The following is a 24,788-nucleotide window of genomic DNA, read 5'->3' on the forward strand; positions in this document are numbered from 1 at the left end:
TCTCCTCTCTCCTCCTTCAGTGCTGGCTTCCGGCGTGCTGAGGGCTCTTTCAGCCTCTTCCTGCCTCTGCTGCCTTCATCCTCTTCTTCCTCTTCCTCTTCTTTTTTAAAGATTTATTTCTTTCGAGGCTGATGCTGTAGCACAGCTAGTAAGGCCTAAGATGCTGGCATCCCATGTGGGTGCCCGTTCACAGCTGGACTGCCCCTCTTCCATTCCAGCTCCTTGCTAACATACCTAGGAGGGCAACAGAGGATGGCCTGGGTACTTGGGTCCTGGTCCCCATGGGCAAGAATGAGGGGTTGCTCCTTGCTCCTGGCTTTGGCTGGCCCAGCCTGGCTGTGGTGGCCGTGCGGGGAGTGGGCCTGAAGACAGAGGTGCGGTCTTGCTCCCTCTGTTCCAGTATTGGTGAATGTACCTTTTAAATAAACGAGTCTTTGGAAGACAGACAAAAGTGATAGAGGCCCAAATCGCAATCAGGATGTAAGAAACCTGCTGGTTCACTCCCTAGACGTCAGAGCGTCTCTGGGTCTCCAGAGTGGGCAGTCTTTTCCCAGAGCATTAGCAGGGAGCTGGATGGGAAGCAGAGCAGTTGGGACTCAAACTGGTACGATCCAGTTTATTCATTTTACTTGAAAGTCAGAATTACAGAAAACAGGAGACACAGAGATCTTCCATCTGCAGGTTCGCTGCCCAAATGGCCACTGTGGCCAGAGCTGGACCTGTCCAAAGCTGGGAGCCAGAAGCTTTTACGGAGTCTCCCACGTGGGTGCATGGGGTCAAGCACTTGGGCCATACTTTGCTGCTTTCACAGTCCTTTTGCAGGGAGTTGGATCAGGAGTGGAGCAGCTGTGACATGAACTGGCGCTCACATGGGATGCTGATACCACAGGCAAAGATTTAGGGTGCTGTACCATTGCCCGCACAGTATCAGTTTTAATGGTATCATAGTGGTCTACTGTAAAGTGTTGTTATAGTAGCAGTTAGCAAGTTATCTGTTTATAACTTGGGGTTTGGGGCCTGGCACATTGACCTAGTGGCTAAAGTCCTTGCCTTGTATGCGCCAGGAGCCCATATGGACACAGCTTCTAATCCTGCCAGCCCTGCTTCCTGTCCATCTCCCTGCATTGGCCTGGGAAAGCAGTCGAGGGCAGCCCAAAGTCTTGGAACCCTGCACCTGCGTGGGAGACCTGGAAGAAGCCCCAGGCTCCTGGCTTCGGTTCAGTGCAGCTGCGGCTGTTGTGGTCGCTTGGGGAGTGAACCATCGGATGGAAGACCTTTCTCTCTGTCTATCATCCTCTCTATACATATCTGACTTTATAATAACTTGGGATTTTGAATTTATTGTTATATGAATATGTTGTATTAAAAATTCTGGTAGTTGGCTCATGTGCATTTTTGATCACTTCCTTAGGATAAATCGCTAGAAGTGGAATTCCTGTGTCACAGGGCACATCTGGTTTTTGAAACCTTTTGGTGCGTGTGTAATGATGTCTTCCTTCCACAGTCTCCTCCACCCAGTTTGGTCTGTCTGTTTGAGCCAGGCGGCTCCCACTGAAGACTGCTCTGTCTCAGAGCCTCCTGCTTTCCATTTCAAACCACTCCTCAGGCAAGTCTTGGGCTTCCCAGCAGAATATCTCACGTTACCCAGCAGCTTCACCTGCTGTCTCCATCGTCAGTCAGGCCTATTCTACTGTCAGTCCTACTGTTCTGTTCTTTTTGTGTGTGCGGAATTTGCCCCCTTTTGCTTTCATCTGGATCCTCTATTTCTGGGCTGGCTTGGTGACACAGTAGGTTACGTTGTTACCTGCAGTACCAGAGTTCCCATCAGAGCACCACTGCGAGTCCTTGCTACTCTGTGCCAGCTCCCTGCTGGTGTGCCTAGGAAAGCGCTACTCTGCCAGCTCCCTGCAGTGTGCCTAGGAAAGCAAAGCAAGGCAGCCGGGGCCGTGGGCCCCTGCACCCGCGTAGAAAGCCCCAGGTGGAGTTCTTGGCTGCTCATGTGCACCCAGCCCAGTCTCTGCCATTCATGCCGTTTGGGGAATGAACCTGCAGATGGATAGCATCTCCCTAGCTCTCTTCCTCTGGCACTCATTCAAATTAATAAAATAAATCTTAAAAAGAAAAAATCTGTATGTCCCTGAAGTCCATGTCAAAAACACCGTTTGCAGAAAGTGTTTCTGGGGAAAAAAAACAAACAAATAAACTCTTCCTTCTGATGATCTTTTCAATTCTGTACTGCGTTCCTCCATGATTGCAGCTGTGTATGTAGCAACGTTTGCTCAGGTGGGCGAGTTGCTTTCAGACTGACTCTACTGTGAGGACAGAGCTAGATGCTGAATCTTGAAAGGAAAAAGTTCTGGAATATTCTCTATTTTTAAAATCAGTCATTATCTCATTGCAAAATTAGGTGAATGGACTGGATATATTTGCAAAGTGATGTTACACCTATAATTAGTTATTGATGAAATGTCAATAATTTTCAACTGGTCCCATGAAAGACACATCCACTTATTTGCCAAAATTCTTTTACCTGCAATTCATTGTAAAAGGAAAATCTCTCACAACCGATTTCATCGTCACAATGACCAGAGTGCTTGGTGGTCACATGACATGAAGTATGGAAACCACATTAATGAGGTTCCATTGCACAAAGATATTTTAATTCATTGCTCATGATAGAAAATAGAACCAATGAATTTTAGAATCATCCTAGATACTGAACACTAAAAACAGCATTAAGATTTAAAAATATATAAATTATTTCCATTCCACTCCCCCAAAGTATGGTGCTTCACTGTTCCAAAAATATTCACATTCAAATTAAACTGCAATTATGAACACATATAGCTTTCCAAAGAACAGTAAAAATGGATTGTGCTAAATAAAATGCATGCTACTGTAATATTTAAACATGTTTTTAAAGTAAATCATTATTATAAACACACATGTAATTACACTGGATCTAGAAAGTTCTAAACAGGAATTCAAACAAACACAAAAGAAGAAAATTCTTGAAGCCTTTGACCAACATGGAGTGAGCAGGCCAGCATATAGAGATGGCCTCTCATACCCAGGTCTCCCCAGCCCTCATTCAAGCTTGTCTTAGGCCATATGCCCACTCCTAAAGTTATCTTTTACTTGGATTCCTCACGACCTTGTTGAAGTGCTATGTAACAGAGTCAGGATTCGTTTGAATCAGTCTGCCTTAGAAAATACGACGAGGAACACTTTTCTCATGATTTAATTTTATCTGGCTTTGAACAAAGCCTTCAAAATGGCAGCCCAGGTTCATTTTTAGTTCAATGAAGAATAACTCTCATACATATGCAGGATGGATTCAATTCTATTTCTTGGGCTGGATCCTTACCAAGATCTTAACAAGGAAAATGAAGAAATATGGATGCCTCAGGAATTGAGTAACCACTTCCATTCTGCTTAAACATGCCTGTCCATGTCCAGAGGCTGATGAGCACCGGATAAAGAACCAGCAAGGATTTTTTTGGCAAAGGATCCACACTGGCAAAAGTAATTCCAGGACTTGGGCTGGGCTCAAGCTTTGGGATTTATGTGGGAATTCAAGGATTATCTTTTTATATTATCATATGAACAGTCTGAAGAAGTAATACAAACTCCTAGAGGTTTGGTTTCATAAGGTCTAGAGTTTAAATGTAATATTTTTCATCTTAAGTACTCAGCATTGTTCTTTGGCAAAGTGAAGCATTATCTCAGGGTATTATACAGTAATTCCTCTGCTAATGAAAACTGTTACTAACAATTTCGTGATTCAAATAAAATAGGAGACACCAGAAAATGTAACAGGGAACAGGTATGAAGTTATTTATTTTTTTAGCTAAACTAATCCCAATAGGACATTACTCCATGTTTACGAGTCACTTATATTAAAGTGTAGTCTACCGGTTATTCTTCTTAACTGACATTAGACCATTCTTTTTAAAAAAAGAATAAAAATACTTATTTGAAAATCAGAGTTACTAAGAGAGAAGGAGAAACAGAGAGATACATCCTTAATGTGGTGGTCACTTCCCCAAATGGCAGCAGTGGCCAGGGCTGAGCCAGTGTGAAGCCAGCATGAAGCCAGGAGGGAAGAGCTTATTCCGGGTACCACGTGGGGGCACAGATCCAAGCATCTGAGCCATCTTCTTCAGGGCTATTAACAGGGAGCTGGATCAAAAGTGGAACAGCTGGGTCTTGAAGTGGTGCCGATGGGATGCTGATGTCACAAACAGTGGCTAAACATGCTACACCACAACACCCACCCCATCACTTTTTTTTTTTAGAGTTTTATTTGTTTTCTTTTTTTTTTTTTAAAGATTTATTTTTATTATTTTTTATTGGAAAGGCGGATATACAGAGAGGAGAGACAGAGAGGAAGATCTTCCGTCCGATGATTCACTCCCCAAGTGAGCGCAACGGGCCGATACTATGCCGATCCGAAGCCAGGAGCCTCTTCCGGGTCTCCCACGCGGGTGCAGCTTCCCAAAGCTTTGGGCCGTCCTCGACTGCTTTCCCAGGCCACAGGCAGGGAGCTGGAAGGGAAGCGGGGCTGCCGGGATTAGAACCAGCGCCCATATGGGATCCCGGGGGTGCAAGGCGAGGACCTTTAACCACTTGCGCCACCGCGCCGGGCCCGAGTTTTATTTGTTTTCATTTTAAGAGAAAGAGAAGTTCTCCATCTGCTGGTTCATTCCCCAAATTCCAGTAATAGCAAGGGCTGCTGGCCTGGATCTACAGCCTGGGTCTCCCATCGGGTCTCTCTTACAGGTGGCAGGGGCTCAAGCACTTGAGCCGTCATTGCTCTCTCTTGGGCTGTGCAGAAAGCTGCTTTGGAAATGGAGTAGCCAGGACCAGAACCAAACACTCCGATGGGGGGATGCAAGCTTCCCAAGCAGAGACTTCACTGCTGTCCCAAGCACCTGGCCCTCACACCAGATCATTTCCCAGTTAGGCTAGGGAGAGAGACACGGCATCAGAGTCTGTCTGTGGATGGTGAGGCTTGGAGGTGAAAAAAAAAAAATCCTCCAAAGAACAGATTGGAAAATGAGGATTCCAGAACAAACTTATTTCACAATTTTGCTTAGGGCGTACACTATTAATAGTTAGCTGTGGTGGACAAACAGAAGCTGTGGGTAGGAGCTTTTGTATGTGTGCACGAAAAGGCATAATTTGAGATGAAAGACAACAACCTAATAATACTTCGCGGAATTTATTAAGAATTTTTACTTGCTTTTTCTTCTCCCTAGCATTGCTGACTGTGTAGAAAGATGTTTAGTCCTAGATAATTCTATAATGAGGTATTACATCACCAGACTACATAAATAGATACCACATAACTATATACAAGCAAAAATAGATTAAGTAAATTTCCTTTTCTTAAAAAAGAAAATACACAGAGAAACTGCTTACCTGATATTCGTGAGTGTGAACCTATTTTTGGATACTTCCTGTACTAATTCCAGCAAGTTTCCAATTAAACTTTGCAGCAAACACTTTCATTTATTTCTGTAGGGACCTTAGATGTAGCATAATGGGCAGGTGTGCTGTGCCGGTAGCAAAGTCGGATATTAAAGACTCCGTTAACAAGTAGGCAAGCACTTGTAAGCCGAAGGATCTGTAAGACTTCTCCGTTAGCCTGGAGACCCCTGCCAATGCACTGAACACCACAAAGCTTGTAATAAACACGCGTGGACAAAGGCATTTGCAGAGTAGCACAATTTTACAAGGATTCTTGGAAATGCTTCATCATGTACCATATGCACGATGCTGCTACAAAAGAATAAAAAGCAAAAACCCTAACTTAGAAAAGCAAGTGGAGAAATCCATTTTAGGCTAACTTCAGGAGAAACTTTTCAGAAGCTCTCCTCCTTCTTTAGTGCCTAGTTTTGAATGAGTGATTCTTTCCACACTTGTCATATTTGCACTGGAAGGAGTTACAAATACAGAATTTATGGTTTTATGCTCTTTGGTATAGTAACCTCTTTTCTTTACAGAAGCAGTTCTCAGTATCAGGTTTTTGCTGTAAGGTGTTTTGGGCCTGATAGGTGGTATCATTAGCTTTGCTGCAGTGTCTTCAATTCAACTCAGTGCTTAAGTTGACTTTTGCCACCTATTACTACCATGAGGTTGTTTGTCTGCATGGTTTTCATCTTGTTACAGGCAATACAGTCTGGTCACTGACATGAGACTATGATTATTGGGAATGGCTCAAGAATTTTAGTTCAACAGTATAGCAGCAGGATGGGCTTTTCATAAGAACTCAACATGCTAAATAGGAAGGAAAGAAGTTGCTAGGGGCCTGGGGTCAAACAGCAGCACCATTGCTCTGCCCCGATGATGCTGCTGGCTCTGCACTTGGTCAAGCATCTTTGTGTATGTCTTCCAGGGAAGGGTGTCACAGATAACATAGAGGCTGGAGCTGGCCGAAGACCAGTTTTGCAAAGTTCTTTGACCCACCTAAAAATGCATATGGCCTCATAAATTTGCTACTGACCTGATGCAGGCCTGCTTATATCTGAAAGCCGAGGGTCTGACACTGTCTCTTTCAGAAAGCAACAAAGGGTCAGTGTGGACTAAGGAGCAATTTTAAGTCATTTCATGGGTCTTGGATGAGATCCTTGATTAAATGCAAGGCGAGGAGTCCAGCCACCAGGCTATTGTGCTGGGCCAAAAGCAATCATCTTGTAAAAGAACTCTTCATTACATACTTTTAAAAAGATTCACACAAAACGCATAAATTATGACCATTTCCAAGTACTCAATATCGCATAGCCTCAAAAATCGACCTTTGTCAATCATCTTTCATACATTTTCTTTCCCCCTTTTTGTTTGTGTAGCATTTTAAGACAAACCTCAGCAAACTCATAGTCTAATTGAGACAATGTATTTATTTGAAAGGCAGAGGCACAGGGCAAGAGGCAGAGAGGCACAAGAGAGCCAGCTCACTCCCCAAATGGCCACAGTCCCTGGGACGGGGCGAGGTGGAAGTCAGCTGCCAGGAGCTTCATGGAGTCTTCCGTGGGGTTTTGGGACGCAAGGCCTTGGGCCACCTTCCCTTGCTTTCCCAGCCCCATTAGTGGGGAGCTGCACAGGACGCCAACCTGTGCCATATGGGGCACCCACATTGTAGGCAACGGGCTCAGCCTGCTACTGGCCCAGGCCTGGCCCCAAAGACATCATTTTAGTGAGCGGATTTAGCTGCTTGCATTATACTCACCATAGAACAAGCCAAATGCTCCACTGTGGCCTAGTCTGCCTCCAGGATCCCCAGTGCCCTGATGCCCTCCCTCTGGCTGCTGTCTGCGCCCAACTCTGCTTCCCTGACACTTGAGGGTCTGACCTCAGGCTGCAGTCTGCCCAGAGGCCTTGGGAAGAATCACTTCGACCGGGCCTCACCTGCGGGGTTCCTGCCTGAGTCTGCACTGGCCTTGGAGCCTTGGCGTTTGCTCCCAGTGCCCAGCGCTCCACCGCAGCGGGCATACCGGGCACATCACCAGCTACAGCTCACTGTTTGCAGCTCCTGTGGTTAAGCAGCCGGTCCTGCCCTGCCCTCTGCCCAGGTTTCTGTCACCCCATCTGTGTGGCGCTGGGGGGTGGAGGAGGCTCCCTGGGCCGAGCCGTCCTAGGAGGGCTTCTCGTCCTGACTCCTCCTGGGCGGGCAGGCATCTCCATTCCTCTTCTCTGGCTGCATGGACAGCTCCGCAGCTAGACTTGGTCTAGCGTGTTGGTGCCTCGCAGCCTGGCGTAGTGCTCACTTCTCTCGCCCAGGCAGCCAAGCTTCTAGCGTCAGACACTGGGCAGGCAGATTCGTCTCCTGCAGCCTCAGTTTCACCATGTGTAAAGGAAGTGGTTTGCTGGTGCTGGTGGGGGGGAATACCTACCCTCCCTGTCTCCCTTGCACGGCCTCAGATCAAAAAGGAACCCGGTGAACGCGCCCGAGAAGCAAAGTCAGCAGCCGAGCGCGTTCGGGGCGCCCTTTTCCTGCGTTTTCTAGAAGCCTTCCCGCCGCTCGCTCCGGGAGCCCCGCGCCCGCCCCGCGCCCGCCCGCGCCCGGCTCGCGCCCGCCCGCCTCCGGCAGCCGCCGCCTCCGCCGCGCCGGGAGGAAGGGGAGGCGCCGGGGGAGGGTCCGCGGGGCCGCGGGAGGCCGCCTCTCGGGCCGTCACGGCGTCGCGCCGGCCGCGGCCGAACCCGGAAGAGGCCGAGCCCGCGCGTCCGGCCGGCCCGCACCCCGCACCCCGCACCGACGGAGCGCGCCCGGCCTGGGCCGTGGCCGCGGGGGCCGCCGCCGCAGGTGGTGGTGGCGCGCCGCGAGGCGGGCGCATGGCACGCGGCTGGGCGGGCGGGCTGTGCCGGCGTCCGCGGCTGGAATGGTGCTGGCGGCGGCGGTCGGTGCCTGCGTGCTGAAGCCCGAGACGAGCCACCATGGAGACGCCGCCGCTGCCTCCCGCGTGAGTGAGCGGGCCGTGGCCGCTGCGGAGAGGCGCGCCCTGCGGCGGCGCTGCCCGGGGACGGTGGGAGATGCGGGGCGTGATGAGGCGCGGGTGCCCGCAGCCCCCGGGTGGACTGGCCAGCATTGCCGGGGAGAGAGGGAAGACGCAGGGGCAGGCGGGCGGGGGGTGCCTTCCCGATCCACTGGGGATGCGAGAGCAGAGCGGGGGGGACCCGCGCCGTCCTGTGAATACCTCCTTGTGATGCAGGGGCTGCGGGTGCTCAGGCTGCCCACCCCTGCTGCCTAAGGGATGGACATAGGATGCACGGAGTCCCTAGGAAAAAAAAAGGCAGCTGGAAAGTGCCAGATTCCCGGTGTCTCAATGAATCATATGTGAGGTTGCAGGCTCCCGAATGGCTAACAAAATTGATACCCCGCGAGTCTGTCTGTGGCTCCCTAAAGGAGCTGCGGCCGTTTAGGGCATATGACCCGTTACCTGGCACTGCGGAGGATTTTATCCAGAAATCAGAGCGTTTCTGTTTCCTTGGCACCCTGGGCCAGTGAGTAGTGTATTGACCTGCCAGGCACAGGTGTCCATTTCCTTGGTATGCGGGCACATTCAGCATGTTGAAGATCCTGCAACAGGACTACTTTCTAGAAATGATAGCAGCCCAAGAATTCTGTGGAACGTTTTTTTTTTTTTCTTTTACATTATTTAGTACTGATTTTTTTTTTTTTTTAACATCTTGGTAGAAGTGTGGGCGTCAATCCTCTGGAGTTTTTGAACATTTTCCTTTTCCTGCGCTTTCCTGAGGTTCATCTTCGGGAAAGAACAGGAGCTCTTTAATGTGACTTCTTGAAGCTCAGGCATTCTCATTCTGAGAAACGGTGTCCCCGAGAGCTGTTTCACGAAGCCCATTGTTTTTCGGTTACATTTGGCCAGCCTCACTCCACGCTACTTGCACCACACCAACCTCTTGTGGTTATTTGGCAGAGCTCCAAACAGAATATGGACAATTAAAGGATAGATATTTTTTCATGTCTGGTCCTTTTCAGTGGGGTTTGGCAACTACTGGTTCTGAAAGTGCATTGTGGAATTTCTAGCTTGAGTGGCAGCGGTAGCGGGGTGCTAGAGGGGAGATGCCGAGGTGCTTGACCCTCTGGGCAGGTGGAAGGAGTGTGGGCTCAGCCTCACCTTGGCTGCGGAGCCTCGGAGGGCTGGGGTTCCGCTGGAGCAGGTCGCGAAGGCTCGGGAACTCTTCGGCAACATGATGGTGGATGCACACAGCCGGCAAACGCTGGCAGCAGGATGTGTTATCGGTGTTTTTGGACAATGTGTGGCCCGAGAGAGGTAACATGTTGGTGTGTCCGCGGTAGTACGCGCCTGCCCCCTGGGTGTCAGGGCTCTGTACTCCCTTTGTTACTTTTGTAGCACTGGCAGCCAAAGAGCAGAACAGGAGATCTAAGGATGCAGGTGAAAAGAAGGGTGTAGAAGCAGGCTCTGGAGGGAGGGAGTGAAGGTGTCGGGAATGCTTTAAGCAGAAGTAATGACAGATGCAGTGGGGCTGTGAGTGCGGGCACTGATTGAATTGAAACTAGGGCACATCAGCTGGTTCTGATCTTGATGTCCAGCACAATTTTCTTGGATGCTAAGACCCCATCAGGAGTGCTGAGACAATGAGAGGCTGGGATAGCGTGGCCAACCTGGGAGGCCAGCATGGAGGGGAGAATTGTTAAGACCTCTTCATTGCTGGATGGCTCAAGTTGTTGAGATGTGTGTGTGTTCATGCATGGAATCGTAAATGCAGATGTGTCTTGTGTTATGTGAACCCTATGCAGAATTGGTCTGAGTGCAGTGTACCTCTTGGCGATCAGAAGTAGGCCTTTGTGCCGGTACTCGTTGGCATTGCCTCCACTCGCATGGACTTGCTCCCCTTGGCTCTGAGAGATACAGGCAGCATCTTCGGAAGGGGGCTTCACTGGACCTCGCTGCTGCCATTGGCTCAGGACCAAGGCCAGTGGAAGTGACCGGGAGGACTCAGATTTTTCACAGAGTTAGTTTGTAGCCCGAGTTTGAAAGCAGAAGAAGATTGACCTGGACCTGGGGAGCCTGGGGGATGCGGCTGGAGTTCCAGCAGGTTTCCAGCTGGTCTTTGTGTGGGTGTCTGTGCGCTCGTTCATTCAGGCCGCAGGTGCTTGCAGCGTGCTTCCGTCTGCCCGGCGCCATGGGCAGCGCTTCTGTGTGCAGCTCTGAATAGCTGGCCGGGTGCACATTGTTCTCGCACCCCACTTGCTTCCCCAGCGCCCGCCACCGGATTGTGTGGGAGGAAGGCAGGCCCCTCTGCCCAGGTTCCTGTCGCCCTCAGGACAAGCTCCTAGAGTTTAGGATCTTATCTTTTGTGCTTTTTCCACCCCTCCCTCCAAGTTTCTCTCATCTTTTTGTTGTTGTTGTTGTTGTTTGTTTGTTTATAATTAGAGCTGTGCCGTCCACAGATTTATTTCCCAGATGCTGACAGCACCTGGAGCTGGGTCAGGCTGAAGCCCAGGAGGTGGCCTGGCTCTTGGCATGCGTGGCAGGTGCGAGGGCTTGAACCGTCATCTGTTGCATCCCGGAAAGCTGGAGCAGAAGCTGGTGTGAGCAGGCCTGGGGTGCAGGCATCCCCGGGAGAGCTTCGCTGCTCTGCCTGTGTCCACCCCTCCTCCCTCTTTCTGCTTCTCGCTTGTCACATCCTTAAGAATATGTGGCATTTAGATTCTGTTGCATTCTGCTGTCTGACATTTGCTTCTCAAAAGGTATGCAGGTATACATGAGGTCCAGGTATTCAGCACAGATGAGTACACCGGGGAGCCCTGGCCCCCAGCGGTGTCTCCCAGGCTGTAGCTTTTGTAGTGATTTGTGTAACATTTTCGTGTGCATCAAGTCGAAGGAGGCCTGACCTCCCATCCCAAGCCATTGCCTTGGCTGTCACTCTTACGGGCTGTTCCTTGGCCAGTTGTCGTATTCCTGCAAGCCTCACTTTTTTGCTTTCCCTCATAGACCTGGGCAGACCTGCCTCAGACCCACCCATGCTTTTTCACCGGACGCTCTCAACACCAGAGGCGGACAACTTGTTGACTTTGTCCTGTGGAAATCAGGCAGTGAATGGGTTGGCTTAGAGTAGAGGTTCTCAGAGTTTTGGATTTCACCTGTAAAATCAAAAAGAAGTACAATATGAACTGGCTACGTTCTTAGTTGTGTGAAATAATTATTGTCAAGATAAGAAGCATCAGCGGTCGCCATTGTTTTATGAAAAAAGAGACATTTTAATACTCCTCAAACATAAAGATCTCTCTGACTATGGGAGAGCTCTTAAATTGAAGGCATTTTTGGGAAGCTTTTTGCGTTGTGTTCATTTTGTCACACACCAGTAAAAGATTCCTTGAAGCTGCAGACTTGCAGAGCACTGGACCGCATGCCCGTCATGTCTGCCCTGAGGTGTGACCCTGGGGCAGGCGGCGCCTTCACCCGTCCTCTGTAGAGTGCGTTGGAGTATGCACTCTTGCTTTGGTTGAATTAGTGCTGAACGTGAATCGGGTATCTCATATCACAGGTGAATAGACAAAGATGTTTAGGATATATAGAGGCAATGAAGGCCCACAAAACAGTGGGGAAGGAAACCACAGGCACCCCTGTGTGTGGAAGGGAGTGCTTTATGTGGGAAACAATTCTGAGATGCACTTGGAAACTGGAGGTGGAGTCTGGAAGCAAGTTGCATGTGTTTCTGGTACTGGGGGTCGCAGGTGGCACTCCCCGCCTCAGGAGCCCCCAGCGCCTTGCTTGTCACGTGCATCCAGCAAACAGGGGTCGGGCTTGGGGCAGGCACTCGTGAATGTGCTGGCTGGGCATTGGTGGGGGTCTCAACTGGGGGTGTTGGTGAAGTCTCCTGCTTCCTTAGATCAGCCACAAGTCTTTCAGTTGCTTTTCTGTCATATTCTGACAATTCCAAGTGTGTGTTTGAGGCTTTTTTTTTTCTTTTTTCCAGACATGCATGTTTATTCAGTGTGTACTATTGGCTGGGGTTTAGAGCTATCTCAGAAAACAGTCAAGCCCTTTTCTTCATGGAGGAAGTGAATAACTGAAAATATACATAATATATTCACAGTGGGAAATATTCAACCAGAAAAGAAAGCAATATAGGGAATAGGAAATAAGTGGAGAGAGTGAGAATATAGATAGGGTCCAGATACGGTCATGTCTGAGCGCTGGGGCAGAGCCTAGAAAGGGAATGGCAGGTGCAGAGATGGGCTGCCCTGCCTTGGGCAGTGCTATCACGGCTGTGCGCATGGGTCACGGCTGTGCGCATGGGTCACGGGTGTGCGTATGGGTCACGGCTGTGCACATGGGTCACGGGTGTGCGTATGGGTCACGGCTGTGCACATGGGTCACGGTGTGCGCATGGGTCACGGTGTACGCATGGGTCACGGCTGTGCGCATGGGTCACGGCTGTGCGCATGGGTCACGGCTGTGCGCATGGGTCGAGGTGTGCGCATGGGTCACGGCTGTGCGCATGGGTCACGGCTGTGCGCATGGGTCACGGCTGTGCGCATGGGTCACGGTGTGCGCATGGGTCACGGCTGTGCGCATGGGTCGAGGTGTGCGCATGGGTCACGGGTGTGCGCATGGGTCACGGCTGTGCGCATGGGTCACGGCTGTGCGCATGGGTCACGGCTGTGCGCATGGGTCACGGCTGTGCGCATGGGTCACGGTGTGCGCATGGGTCACGGCTGTGCGCATGGGTCACGGCTGTGCGCATGGGTCACGGCTTTGTGCATGGGTCACGGTGTGCGCATGGGTCACGGTGTGCGCATGGGTCACGGCTGTGCGTATGGGTCACGGTGTGCGCATGGGTCACGGTGTGTGCATGGGTCACGGCTGTGCGCATGGGTCACGGTGTGCATGGGTCACGGTGTGCGCATGGGTCGCGGCTGTGCGCATGGGTCACGGCTGTGCGCATGGGTCACGGCTGTGCGCATGGGTCACGGTGTGCGCATGGGTCACGGTGTGTGCATGGGTCACGGTGTGCGCATGGGTCACGGTGTGCGCATGGGTCACGGCTGTGCGCATGGGTCACGGCTATTTCTTCTGTGTGATACACTGTACTTTGTTGCTTTTCAGATGACTGGCATTTCCTGAAGTGTTCCTTTTGACAAGATCTGCCTCCAAAAACAAACCCCTACTTCCCATGACACCACCTTGGTTTGCCTCCCGTAGGTTCTCCTTTCTAATGTGATTTATGTTATTATATTACCCTAGGCTTGTCAGAAATCTTACTGTCAGGCCTCAGGTGTTTGCTGTTTTATTTTACTTATTTTTTGGCTGAGGAAATAGAGGTTAAGTTACTCTTCCAAGCTCGTGGATTATTGGGAACACTGGGCCCGCAAGCCCTGTGGATCGGTTTGTGTCTTAGGTGACTTCTTCTGTAGTGCTGGTCAGGAGCAGTACGGTCAGTCTTTGAGTGATTACTCTGCCACGTTGTGACTCAAGTGTCTTTAAGTCTGGGATCTAGACCTCTATGTTGTTCTTGAGTTTGGAGCTTTGAATGGACTCTGCTTTGAGCTCATGGCTCCGACACAGCACGGCCGATACTGAGTTCATATCTTTGTTCTCAGGCTGACCTCACTTCATATTAACTGCAGTTACTCAGTGGAGTAACCATTCTTTTTGTGCCTGATAGCAAGGATGTCAGCCTCATCTCTGATTGGTCTCTTTTCGTGTGCCATGTCTCACGGTCCCCAGAGACCAGAGTCTGTTCCAGGCATCCCCCCCACTGCCCCTATTCTGATGAGTGGATTGCATCACTTGATGCTGGTTCTTTTTCGTTGGTCTCCTGTTGAACTTTGTGTATTCTCTCCTTACCTTGCAGTCTACCTGCTATGCTATCCTCCAGTGTCTTAGAGTCACATGATGTGACTCATCAGAACCAGCTACTCAGACAGTCACAACGTGTCATCATGTACACTTTATGGATCCAAGACCATGATGCATTTTACTCTCCTGGGATACACTGTGAGCAAGGCCAGTGCTGCCATCCTCCTGTTCCCGGTTAAAGCAACATGGGCTTCGTACCAGGCCCTGTTGGAGCCCCGTCCCCTCTACGACATCTTCCATTTTTACTCCAGTTCATTCCAGACCATGGTTGCATTCCTGCTAGCTTGTCATCAGTAGTGGGTCATCTTGCACCTGTGTTCTGACTGGGCCGTGATGGACTCCCAGGCGGATACAACCGGAGAAGAATCCCCGTTCTGCCAGTGGCATCCAAGTGGCAGACACATGTTGACTGATTCATAGCTCTGGTCATTTTGAGCGTTGTAATAATTTAATTAAAAATGAAGAAAGCCAGTAGAAACCATAGGAATAATACTGCAGTCTTGTTCCACGAAGCCTTACCTTGTCCTTTTCCTTGTCAGGTTTGTTTGCTATCATCTGGCATCGAATGCTGGTGAATATTTGTGACATTGTGTTCTGCTCCTGTAAGCATGCTGTCTGAAGCCCGCAGGGGCCGTCCCTGACCCGGGGTTCCTCGGTTAGTGTCTGGCACCGTCCTGGTCTTTTCCCCAATTCTTGCATTGTTTTTTTGTGCTCGTGCTAGAAGACATACATAGCCCAGTGTTGACAGCTGCTAGGTCGTCTTGCCACCCCTCTCAGTGACCAAGTGATGGCACTGGGAAAGGTGGCAAAAGGGGTCAGGAACCCAAGAGAAGCCGTGGAAATGTCTGAAATGGATCTGCCTCGTCTCTGCTTGACCCTGTTGCCAACACCCTACTGAGACAGAGCTTTGTTAATTATGTGTAAAATACTCTTCGAAGATTGATCTTGCATGAGACATGCTTTTATCCTCGTCTCCTTCCTGGTAATAGTCAGTGTCAGGGACAAGAAGTGCCTGGTTGTACTGTGTGTGTGGTGTAGGTGGGAGGGAAAGAGAGCCGTGAGCTGAGTGGAGCTGAAGCCTAGCGTTTTACAGCTCTGTTGTTCTACTATCAGAGGGCGATTATACTCCCTCTTCCATTTCCCTCCCCGCGTCCTCCTGGCTGTGCTGCCCTGATACCCAGCACCTACACAGAGGGTTACAGGGTGGCATGGTGATCATGGCAGGGCTGTGTCATGGCCCCTCTGCCCCTTCAGTAAGGCTAGGGCTCTTTTTTATAAAGATTTATTTATTTTTATTGGAAAGTCAAATATATATATATAGAGAGAGAGAGAGAAAGAGAGAAGGAGAAGCAGAGAGATCTTCCATCTGCTGATTCACTCCCCATGCAGCTGCAATGGCCAGAGCTGAGCCGATCTGAAGCCAGGAGCCTAGAGCCTCTTCCAGGTCTCCCATGTGTGTGCATGGTCCCAAGGTCTAGGGCCATCCTCTACTGCTTTCCTAGGTCACAAGCAGGGAGCTGGATGGGAAGCAGGGCCGATGGGACATGAACTGGTGCCCGTATGGGATCCCAACGCATGCAAGGCAAGGACTTTAGCCACTAGGTTACCACCTGGCCCAGGGCTCTGGCTTTTAACTGCTGATCCATTTTAGTGAAATTGGGCATTTCTAGCTTTTCTGGATTTTTTCCAGACTGGTGGAATTGGAATTATAGCTTTTACGCATGTATGTATCACAGACTAAAGCGTTCAGTGGTGCTGTAATAATATTGTCTGTAGCATATCCTGTGACTGAACACAGGGTAGGAAGTTTATTTTTGTCTCATAAGATACTTCATGTTCAGTTCAGAGGGTTACATACTGAAAATAGGCTCCAGCTGCTTACATGTCTATAGGGCAAATGTTAACACTTTTGATCAAGAAAATATAATATGTTTTTCCAGATTATAGCTTGCTTATTGGCACCATACTCTGGAATTTAAATCCCAAACATTAGGAGAAAATTTGCGGAACTTTGGTTTTTTGCGCTTAGTTTATCCCTAAAACTGAGACTTGAGCCTGCCACAAACTGAAGTGCGTTCCCAGTGGACAGACTCGTGGCTCAGGCTGGCTCTCGGCGCTTGTGGTCATTTGGTCGAGGGGAAGCGTGGCAGAGTGTGATAACAGAGTGAGCTAGCAGGTGATGGCCGATTCCCAGTTCTGCTCACATTTCTACTTGGGCTGTCCTGGATACGCGCCTGGGAGCAGAGTTGGGAAGACACGGCTTCGGAAGGCAAGTGTAGCTGGGAAGACAGCAGGGAAGAATAACAGCAGTGTGATAGAGTCATGGAGAAACTCGAAGCAGTGCAGCATGGCTGGTGGGTTTGAACACAGCAGCTGCTGACACGAACTTGGCAGAAGTTGGTGAGTAATGGTGGGTGAGTCATTGCGAGCAGGGGAGTCTTGCCACTTGTGAGGTGAGCGGGCAGGGGAGAGCAGAGATGGTGGCCACCCAAGGGCCTGCACGTGAGCATGTCTGATCCTCTGTTAACTTTTGAAGCTACGTTATTGTCGTGAATTATAGCATTGTTTCCACCAGAAAACCCTGAAAGCATAAACAACCTGTGTTTTCGAGCGCGCTTCTTCTCCATCTGAGAGGATCGTCCTGGGGTGGGAGGGAAGTGGGTGGAGGGACATATTACATCATCGGGTTTTTTTTTCTTTATTTCAAATCAAGCCTAGCTGCCCATCACTCTTGCCCCTGAAGATACAGGAAGAGCGTGCCTGGGGGCACACATGGGGAGGGGCAGCTACATGTGGTTGGGAAGAAATCACTTGAGTTCTTTGGTTCATTCAGCTCTTCTCCATTGGAAATCATTGTTCTGAAGCAGATGAGGTGTTCTTAAAAAGGTTGCAGTAGTCTTGAATTTTGAAATCTTGGTTGTTGGAGGGAGACAGGTGGTAGGAGACTTTAGAATTTCATTACCAGCAGTAGTGTCTTCTTAGGCAGAGCTAGAAAGGCACTGCATCTGAGATCCGAGCCTTGTCCCTATTTGGGAGTTGCAGCAATCAGCAGGGAAATGAAGGCTTTGGGATTCTGTAGCCTGGGGCATGGCAGGTCGGGGGGGAAATCCAACGCCTTGGGCAACTCAGCAGATTTAGAGAACTTTCCCTGTTGGTTATAGGAAAATTGCAAGGCTGGTGCTAGTGTAGTGTTGGAGAAAGACTTTAAAGGGGGAAGAAGCTTGTAAATGTGTCTCCTTTAGAGGGGATGGTTCTTAGAAATGAGAAGCACTTTTTTTTGAGAGAGAGAGGGTGGCTGCTTGCTGCTGAAGGGAAGTAGGAAGATCTCAGTTCTTGCCTTGCATGGGGTAAAGTGAAGGACAGAACCTCACCTCCCACCTAGCCACTTCCTCCTAGGATCTGCTTATTTTTTACATCTATAGTTTTGGAAGTGATGCATCATTTTCTGTTACTCAGTGCTGCTGCTGAATGAGAGCCCATCTAACACCAATCCACATAGGAAATGGGAAATTACGGGAAGGGCATTAGTGTTGGAAATAGGCCTGTGCAGCAGGGGTGCCATATTTGTAAATGGTTCTCGGAACAGAGAACACTTAAAAAGAAAAATCAGTGCAATTTCTCACGTATTGTTTTTTTAAGGTTTTGAATAAAGTCTTTTCCTTGCATAGTTTCTGGAGTACATCAGAAAAAGCGGAACTGGAAATAGCTTCCAGAGACAAGCAATCTAAGGAATTGATCGTGGTGTGGCGTCTGTGGCAAAGCTAATTCCGTAGCGCAGAGAGTTTTAATTCCTCATTTCTTAAGCAAATATAAACACTGCCTCTTAAATAAGATTTTCTTTTTAGAGCGGTTGCTGTTGTTTCCATTCTAAGCCCTGAAAACTCTCCCAGTCCTCAGTGTTAGTATCTTCCCTCGGTTTCAACTTGACGTTCTGTAACCCACCCCCACACAGGTGTTCTTATCCTGCTGTATGCGTGGACACTGAGTGTTCTGTGGTCAGTTTGCATGGACAGGTATGTCTGCCCTGGTGCTCCTCTGCCTGCTTGCCCATTGTTTGCTTTTCAATGAAGGTGACAGTTTCTGTTTTTCACTTCCAGAGTGTTCTTAATACAGTTCATGCAAAATGCACATTATTAAAAAATCGTGCATGGATTTTAAAGTATTTTGCAGAAGAAAAATAAACTTAACTTTAATTTGATTTTCCTATAAAGTATTTATTTATTTGTGTAACAGAGAGCTGTCCTCCAGAGGCCTGCAATGGTTTGGACTGGACTGAGCTGAAGCTGGGACATGGGAATGCAATTTAGGTCTCCTTCATGGATAGTAACAACCTGGTCATTTGAACCATCATTGCCTGCAAGGGTCTGCATTGATAGAAAGCCAGGACCAGGGCATCAGACTCAGTAACTCCGGTAGGACACGCAGATATCCTAAGCACGAGGCTGGGCCCAGCCCTTATAGATGGAGTTACAGGGAGAGGTTCAGACAGAACTTCCACTCCTTAAAGAGCCAGGCTGAAACCAGGAGCTTCTTCCAGATTTCCCATGATGGGTGCAGGGACCCAAGCGCTTGGGCCATCCTTTGCTGCTTTCCCAGGTGCATTACAGGGAGTTGGATCAGAAATGGAGCAGCCAGGTCTGGAACCAGAGCTTGTATAGGCTTGCTGGTATTACTGGCTGGGCATCAGTGCCTGCTGTCCCCCACCCCTCCGTCAGCTTTTTGAAGTGTCTTGGTAAACTGAAGCTTCCTTTTCCAGGTGTGAATATTTGTTGAGCTTTCAGCTTCTAGACCTACCAACGCTTTTATTACTCTGGGCAGATGTCACTTGTCCTCTGCAAGCGCATCCCTGCGCGCCAGGAAGCCGTGGGGAATAAAGTGCACCTCTTTGTCCCACTGTAGCTGTGGCCTTTCCAGTCGGACCTTGCGCCAATTCACTAGTTAAGGCCCCTTGAAAACTCTCACGTGGTGGAGCATTCGAACTGATTTCCACTTCCTGTAGGCAGAGGCGCAAGGAGTTAGGTGCTTTAAATTCTGTAGGGGCGGGGCAAGGATGTGAACCAGGATAATTTTAGCAGTTTCCTTAGTGTCTCAGTGCATGCCCCACTTTCATGGCTTTGTATGCCCTCTCCATGTAAACAGCAAGCCCCACATTTCCATCTCAAACCAGACGTTTCTCTCCAGCAGTACACACCAACATTTATCTCACAGTTTGCTATCTTCATCTGGAGGTCTGGTATCTTGAAATGACGTGTTAGTGCTGAGTTCTCAATCTTCCTGCTTGTCCTGGCTTCTGGAGACCTCATCCTTTTTCTGACGTGCATGTCTGTTCTGTGAACAGATGCTGCCAGCTGTGCTGTTCATGCTGAGCCAGCCGTCTCTTCCTTCCTCTTCAGTCCCTAGAGACTGTTCTCCACTAACAGCTGGACTGGTCCTTTGGCTTTGGTCACTCCTTGGCAGTGCCTCATCATGGTGAACGCCGGGCCTCACGGTGTCTTCCAGGACCTGTGTGGTTTGCCTCTCTGCCTCCCTGCCTCCCAGCACTTGATCTGGCTGTGGAGGGCTCCGTGTTCTTGGAACATACCAAATACTGCCCTTGGCTCTTGGTGTTTCTTCATCTGACGTCCTCACCCCTTCGCAGACAGCAAGCAAAACATGAATCTGATTGCTCAGTATGTCAAGTTTGTACGGGGTGTGTTCCCACTCCTGTAAGATGTGACTGTAGCAAGTTGATTTCCAACGGTCATTTCTCAGCGTCTTCCTTTGGTGGCATCTGCTAAGCCACTCCGGCTGTGTCCTGTGTCCGTCTTGGAAGCTTCAACAGTTAGAGCAGTGATCGTGTGGTGGTGGTTTACTCATGTGACCCTAGTGACAAGGAGAAAATGTTCTGAGCTGTGTTGGTCCTGCAGTGGGCTGGCCTGTCCTAAGGAGGAGAGGAAGCCATGCATTGTGTCTTTGTAGTTCGAGAAGCCACAGCTAAATGGTCTTTAACGATTTCTCTGTTCTTTTATGTACAGATGCACAAAGCAGGGTCATCAGAAGCCTCTCGATTCAAAAGATGATAATCCTGAAAAACACTGCCCCGTGACAGTGAACCCATGGCATATGAAGAAAGCTTTTAAAGTCATGAATGAATTAAGAAGGTACTGTTACGTGAATGTGCATATAACTGTTGGTCTCATTTCTGTATTTTTCAGTCGTTACAGTTAATTGCTTTGTTGCTACCAGGGACACTCAGAGTCTTGTTTCTCCCAGTTTGGTTTTGATCTGAATGCTGGATCCAGGTCACCCAGCGGAGAGCAGAAATTCTCCTAGCAGCCTCACTTCTCCCGCAGGTCCTCAGTAGCAGGAAGCCCCAGTTACGACGCTGGGAATTCAACCTAGACACTATAGATGTGTCCTAAACCGAGTGCCCTAGGTGGCAGCTTAATTGCTAGACCAAGCACCTGCCCCTGCAAGTTTCTGAAGGGAGGAAGAAAGCAGTTATCAGAAATGTGGATAATGTAGGACTTTTTCCCCTGTATTGTAGCCACAGCTCTTTTTTTTTCTGCCAGTCTGAATTGAGATACTTTGTCAGTAGAAAACTTGCAATAGCTTTGTTAGTGCAACAGAATGAAATAATTAGTAACTTTAAAAAAATACTGATTACATGTTGAAATTAAAATACCAGATTTGGGGATTAAATAAAATGTTGAAATCGGTTTCATAGTTGGTACCTTTTTGATGTGGTTACTGGGAAATTGTCGCTAGCATTATGTTTTTATTGGACAGCAGTGGTCGAGGGTTTCTGACTCACTATCCAGAGTGTAGAAGGAGGACATAGCTCTCTTGGTGCTGGCATTTTACGGATAGAGACCTGCCTGTTACTGAGTGCGTCCTGAAGTGTTTGGAGAGCTAATGCAGTGAAAAGAGTGACATTAAAAGGTGACTGAAAATATCCGTTGTGCGTGTATTTTTTTTTTAAATAAAAGGGTAGTGTAGATATTAGGAGTCTTAATTGTGCTTTCTCAGTCCTGGAGAGAAGATACTTGTTTTCCTGCTGTTTCTTTCTTAAACCACTCTGCACATGAGGGACATTGAGTGGCTGGGAAAACTATACATGGATTTCAAAAACTTTGGGGACCAAACTAAACTTTGGGTTCCATTATTGCATGAACTTTTCCAAGTCCCTCTGTCCCAGGAAGGGAGAGGCTTAAGCTTTCCTTCCAGCTCCCTGTGCTGTTCTTCCCTGAATTCCACCTTCTCAGCCCATCACTTGTTTATTCTTTAGTGACTTCGTTCATGATCTAGGTACCAGACACTGTGGCAAGCAGGAGCACATGCAGTTGCTGTGCCTCTGGGACCATGGTTGCCTTCAGGACACAGACATGCATCCGAAAATCACAGATATCGTTTAGCATCCAGTTGCAATAACAGAAGTGCTCCAAAGGAGCGCTTCCAGATTCTAGGAGGATTGGGAACCGTGGACAGGAGTAATGATATTCAGATCTGAATGAGGGTGGAGGTAAGGGGGTGAGGTCAGGTTGCCCGTGGTCCAAGTAGGGGGCTGTGGTGGGAGTAGGGTGGCCCCTTGGGAGGCACTGCAGGGGTCGCTGGAGAGAGGAGTTGAGTCAGAAGTTGCCTTGGGAGTGAGCAGTTACAAGAACTTGGAGCAGAGATGTGACATGATCAGGTTTGTGTTATGAATACTGGCTGCTGGATGGAAATGGATTGAGGAGAGGCCAACGGAAGTTAGATTGAATATTGGATTATTTGATTTGCTTCCTAGGACTGCTCTGACAGCATTTTCGAAATGCAGCTTTTCATTTATTCATTGGGAGAGTATGTCACTGAGGTGATTCGGCAGGGCTGACCGTGCTGTTTCCTTTTTTGTTTTAAAAAAAATCCTGTTGTGACAGTAGTTTTAGAATATAAAATGCATTGGTTACTAAGAGGAACTGAGAGGAAAGGAAGAAAAGTTTGTGCTTAAGACATTTAAAAAAAATTATCTTAAAACAATTTGAGCGGCACTGAGACAGAGTGCTCCCATCTCCTGGTTGGCTCTCCACAATGTCCACAACTCCTAATACTGGCCAGGCAGAAGCCAGGAGCTGGCAGCTCAGTGGGGTGACAGGTATCCCGCACCTGAGCGAAGGTGTCTGCACTGACAGGAAGCTGGAGCCAGGAGCCAGAGCCAAGGAGGGAACTCAGGTACCCCGGGGAATGTGGGATGCCTACCCCGAGACTGGGAACTGGAATGGCTCTTCTTTGTCTTGTATCAAAAATCTGAAAGAACTGACTTTAAAAAAAGAAAAGGAGCATATTCATTTGCAAGGCAGAGAGGACAGGAGTCTGGCTCTTCCATCCGCTGGTTCACTGTCAGCAGCATCACCCGTGTTTCCCTCTGCCCACTGCTGTGGCATGTGAGTGCAGCTCTGCTGACCTGGGTTATTCATCAGACTGTGGGGAGGGGAGCACCTGGCACTCCTCTTGAGGCAGATGGCCTGGGTTTTGGGGAAACTCTTTGGTCCTCCGTCTTTGTGCCTCGACTGGAAGGAGAGGCGTGGACAGGGTGGCTGTAGCGGGTCACTGCTGCTTTCATGCTCTCTGAGTTGAGGTTTTTTATCCCCTGTCTACTGAAAAATCTTGTGTTCTAAACTCTAGGGTCATTTACCGCCCGCCTCCATTTACCTGTCTGTCCCGTTTTGGGTGTGAGCGCTGTGTCTGAGACAGGACCCTTCTGTTCTTGGTGGCCTGATGGCAGTGGCTGGTGTGTGAGACCAGGCTCCTAGGAGGTGTTGATTGTTTTCAGAACAAAGAGTGACCTTTGAGGAGCTGCGGGGCTGGCTTGCAGGTCTGGAAACAGGAATATTTTAAGGAAGCCACCAACCTGCAGTATTCTTTGGTTAAAAAAAAAAAAGACTGTCTTGGGGGCTCATCAGAACCCCTGTTTTTGAAAAAGAAAAATAAATCGTTTTCATTCTTACCTCTTCTGGCTATTTTGAGTAGTTCAAAAACAATCTCAGAGGAAGCCTCTTTTCTTGCAGTTAGAAATCATTCATTATTTCCTGTCCTTGCATCAACTTCCTGTTGCCGGGCAAGGGCAGCCGAGAGTGGTTTCCGGACTGCTGGGAAGGGCCAGTTTCCGTGTTTTCACACTCCTGGGCTCTAGCCTCCAAGTGTCAGAGTGAAGCTGTGTGCTAAAGGGAGTGCTGGGTCCAGTGTAAGCAGTGCTTGCTGAGTCACTTCGAGTTATAGCTGGTGTAAGGTGTGTTCATGGCAGTGAGAGCACAAATATTTTCTGAGATTTAAGTTGAAGAATTAAAATGATTTTGGAGCAAAAGTACATGACACTTCCTTTAATCAAAGTTCTTTAGACAGGAGGCCCAGAGGTTTTGTTCTCTATCTTGGCCCAGTCTGCTCTTGAATAACATAAAAACTTTATGATGTAAAAACCTTGTGGTCACTTTGAAATAACAAACTCAGTAGAGATTTGTGAGTGTGTGGTTCCCCTTTGAAGTCAGCTGGCGTGTCCATAAAGCTCTGGGGCCTGCAGACAGTACCACACAGGCCCCTGTGAGTCTCACAAGAGCAAGCAGAAAGGAAAGAAGGACTAACTGGAGGCCAGACCTGGGTGACCAGAGGTGGGTCCGCAGCAGCCCACAGAGGGGGGCATCAGCGGGCCCTATGGGAGTGCAGTGCAGTTCACTTAGAGTGGCGGGCGCTAGCCTTCCCCTGTCTGACTTACTGCTTGGATGGGGAGGGCATAAGCATAACCTGTTGGGTAAAGTGAATCGGGGGTGCCTGCTTGGGGAGTCTGTAGAAAAGATGGAAGCTGCAGAAGTGCAGAATTGTGGCAGGCTTAAATCAGGTGATAAATCTGGACTTGATACTCCAGGCGGTGGGACTCAGGGAAGGTTTGCGAAAGGGGGAAGGACAGTAAAATTAATGGTGTTGGAGGAGCAGCTTGTCAGAGCTGTGAAAGGATGGCTCTGGGTCAGCCGCACACCCCTGGGGAGATTCTGCTCTTGACTCTGACTTTCTCCAGCAGAGGCGAGGGCAGTAGTTCAAAAAATGAAACCAATAGATCCTTGCAGTGTACCTGTTATCTAAAATGCACCGTATGGGTCTGTGGAAGGGAAAAAGGCACACATTTTTCCCCAAATACATGTTTTACTGAGAACATTAGCTTTCCAGGTTTTTAGATGACCAAAAAGGGGGCTGCCTAAAATGTAGGTAACATTTGTGTTTAAGTTTTAAAAATAAAAATCAAACTTTTTTCCTGCATATAGGTTAGATTGCATGAGTTTTAAGAATTTCAGGGATTATTAGTGGGAGAGCCCGGTTTAGTTTGGAAGGACTATAATTCAGGTTCTTAAATTACATTTAGGAGTTGAAAGTGTTCAGTTCGGCTGGATTGAATAAAGCCTCTACAATGTTCACTTCTCTGAAGGTCTTCAG

General features: G+C 48.8%; 1 protein-coding gene across 2 annotated transcripts in view; it reads left to right on the top strand.

Moving 5' to 3' along the window:
• Positions 1–8,256: 8,256 nt before the first annotated feature.
• KLHL2 (kelch like family member 2) overlaps positions 8,257–24,788 on the top strand; it is a 49,473-nt gene continuing 32,941 nt past the window's right edge. Inside the window, exons 1-2 of one of the 2 annotated variants that reach the window (XM_040971361.1) lie at positions 8,257–8,462; positions 20,366–20,491. In XM_040971361.1, coding sequence (XP_040827295.1) covers positions 8,437–8,462; positions 20,366–20,491 — 152 coding nt within the window. In that variant the 5' untranslated portion in view covers positions 8,257–8,436. Of the gene's footprint in view, positions 8,463–13,561; positions 15,007–20,365; positions 20,492–24,788 lie in introns of those variants that run through there. The other variant, XM_040971362.1, reaches the window with a different exon arrangement.

This window comes from Ochotona curzoniae, unplaced genomic scaffold, assembly GCF_017591425.1.
Source record: "Ochotona curzoniae isolate NIBS_2020 unplaced genomic scaffold, NIBS_Ocur_1.0 contig_21, whole genome shotgun sequence".
NCBI classification, from domain to species: domain Eukaryota; kingdom Metazoa; phylum Chordata; class Mammalia; order Lagomorpha; family Ochotonidae; genus Ochotona; species Ochotona curzoniae.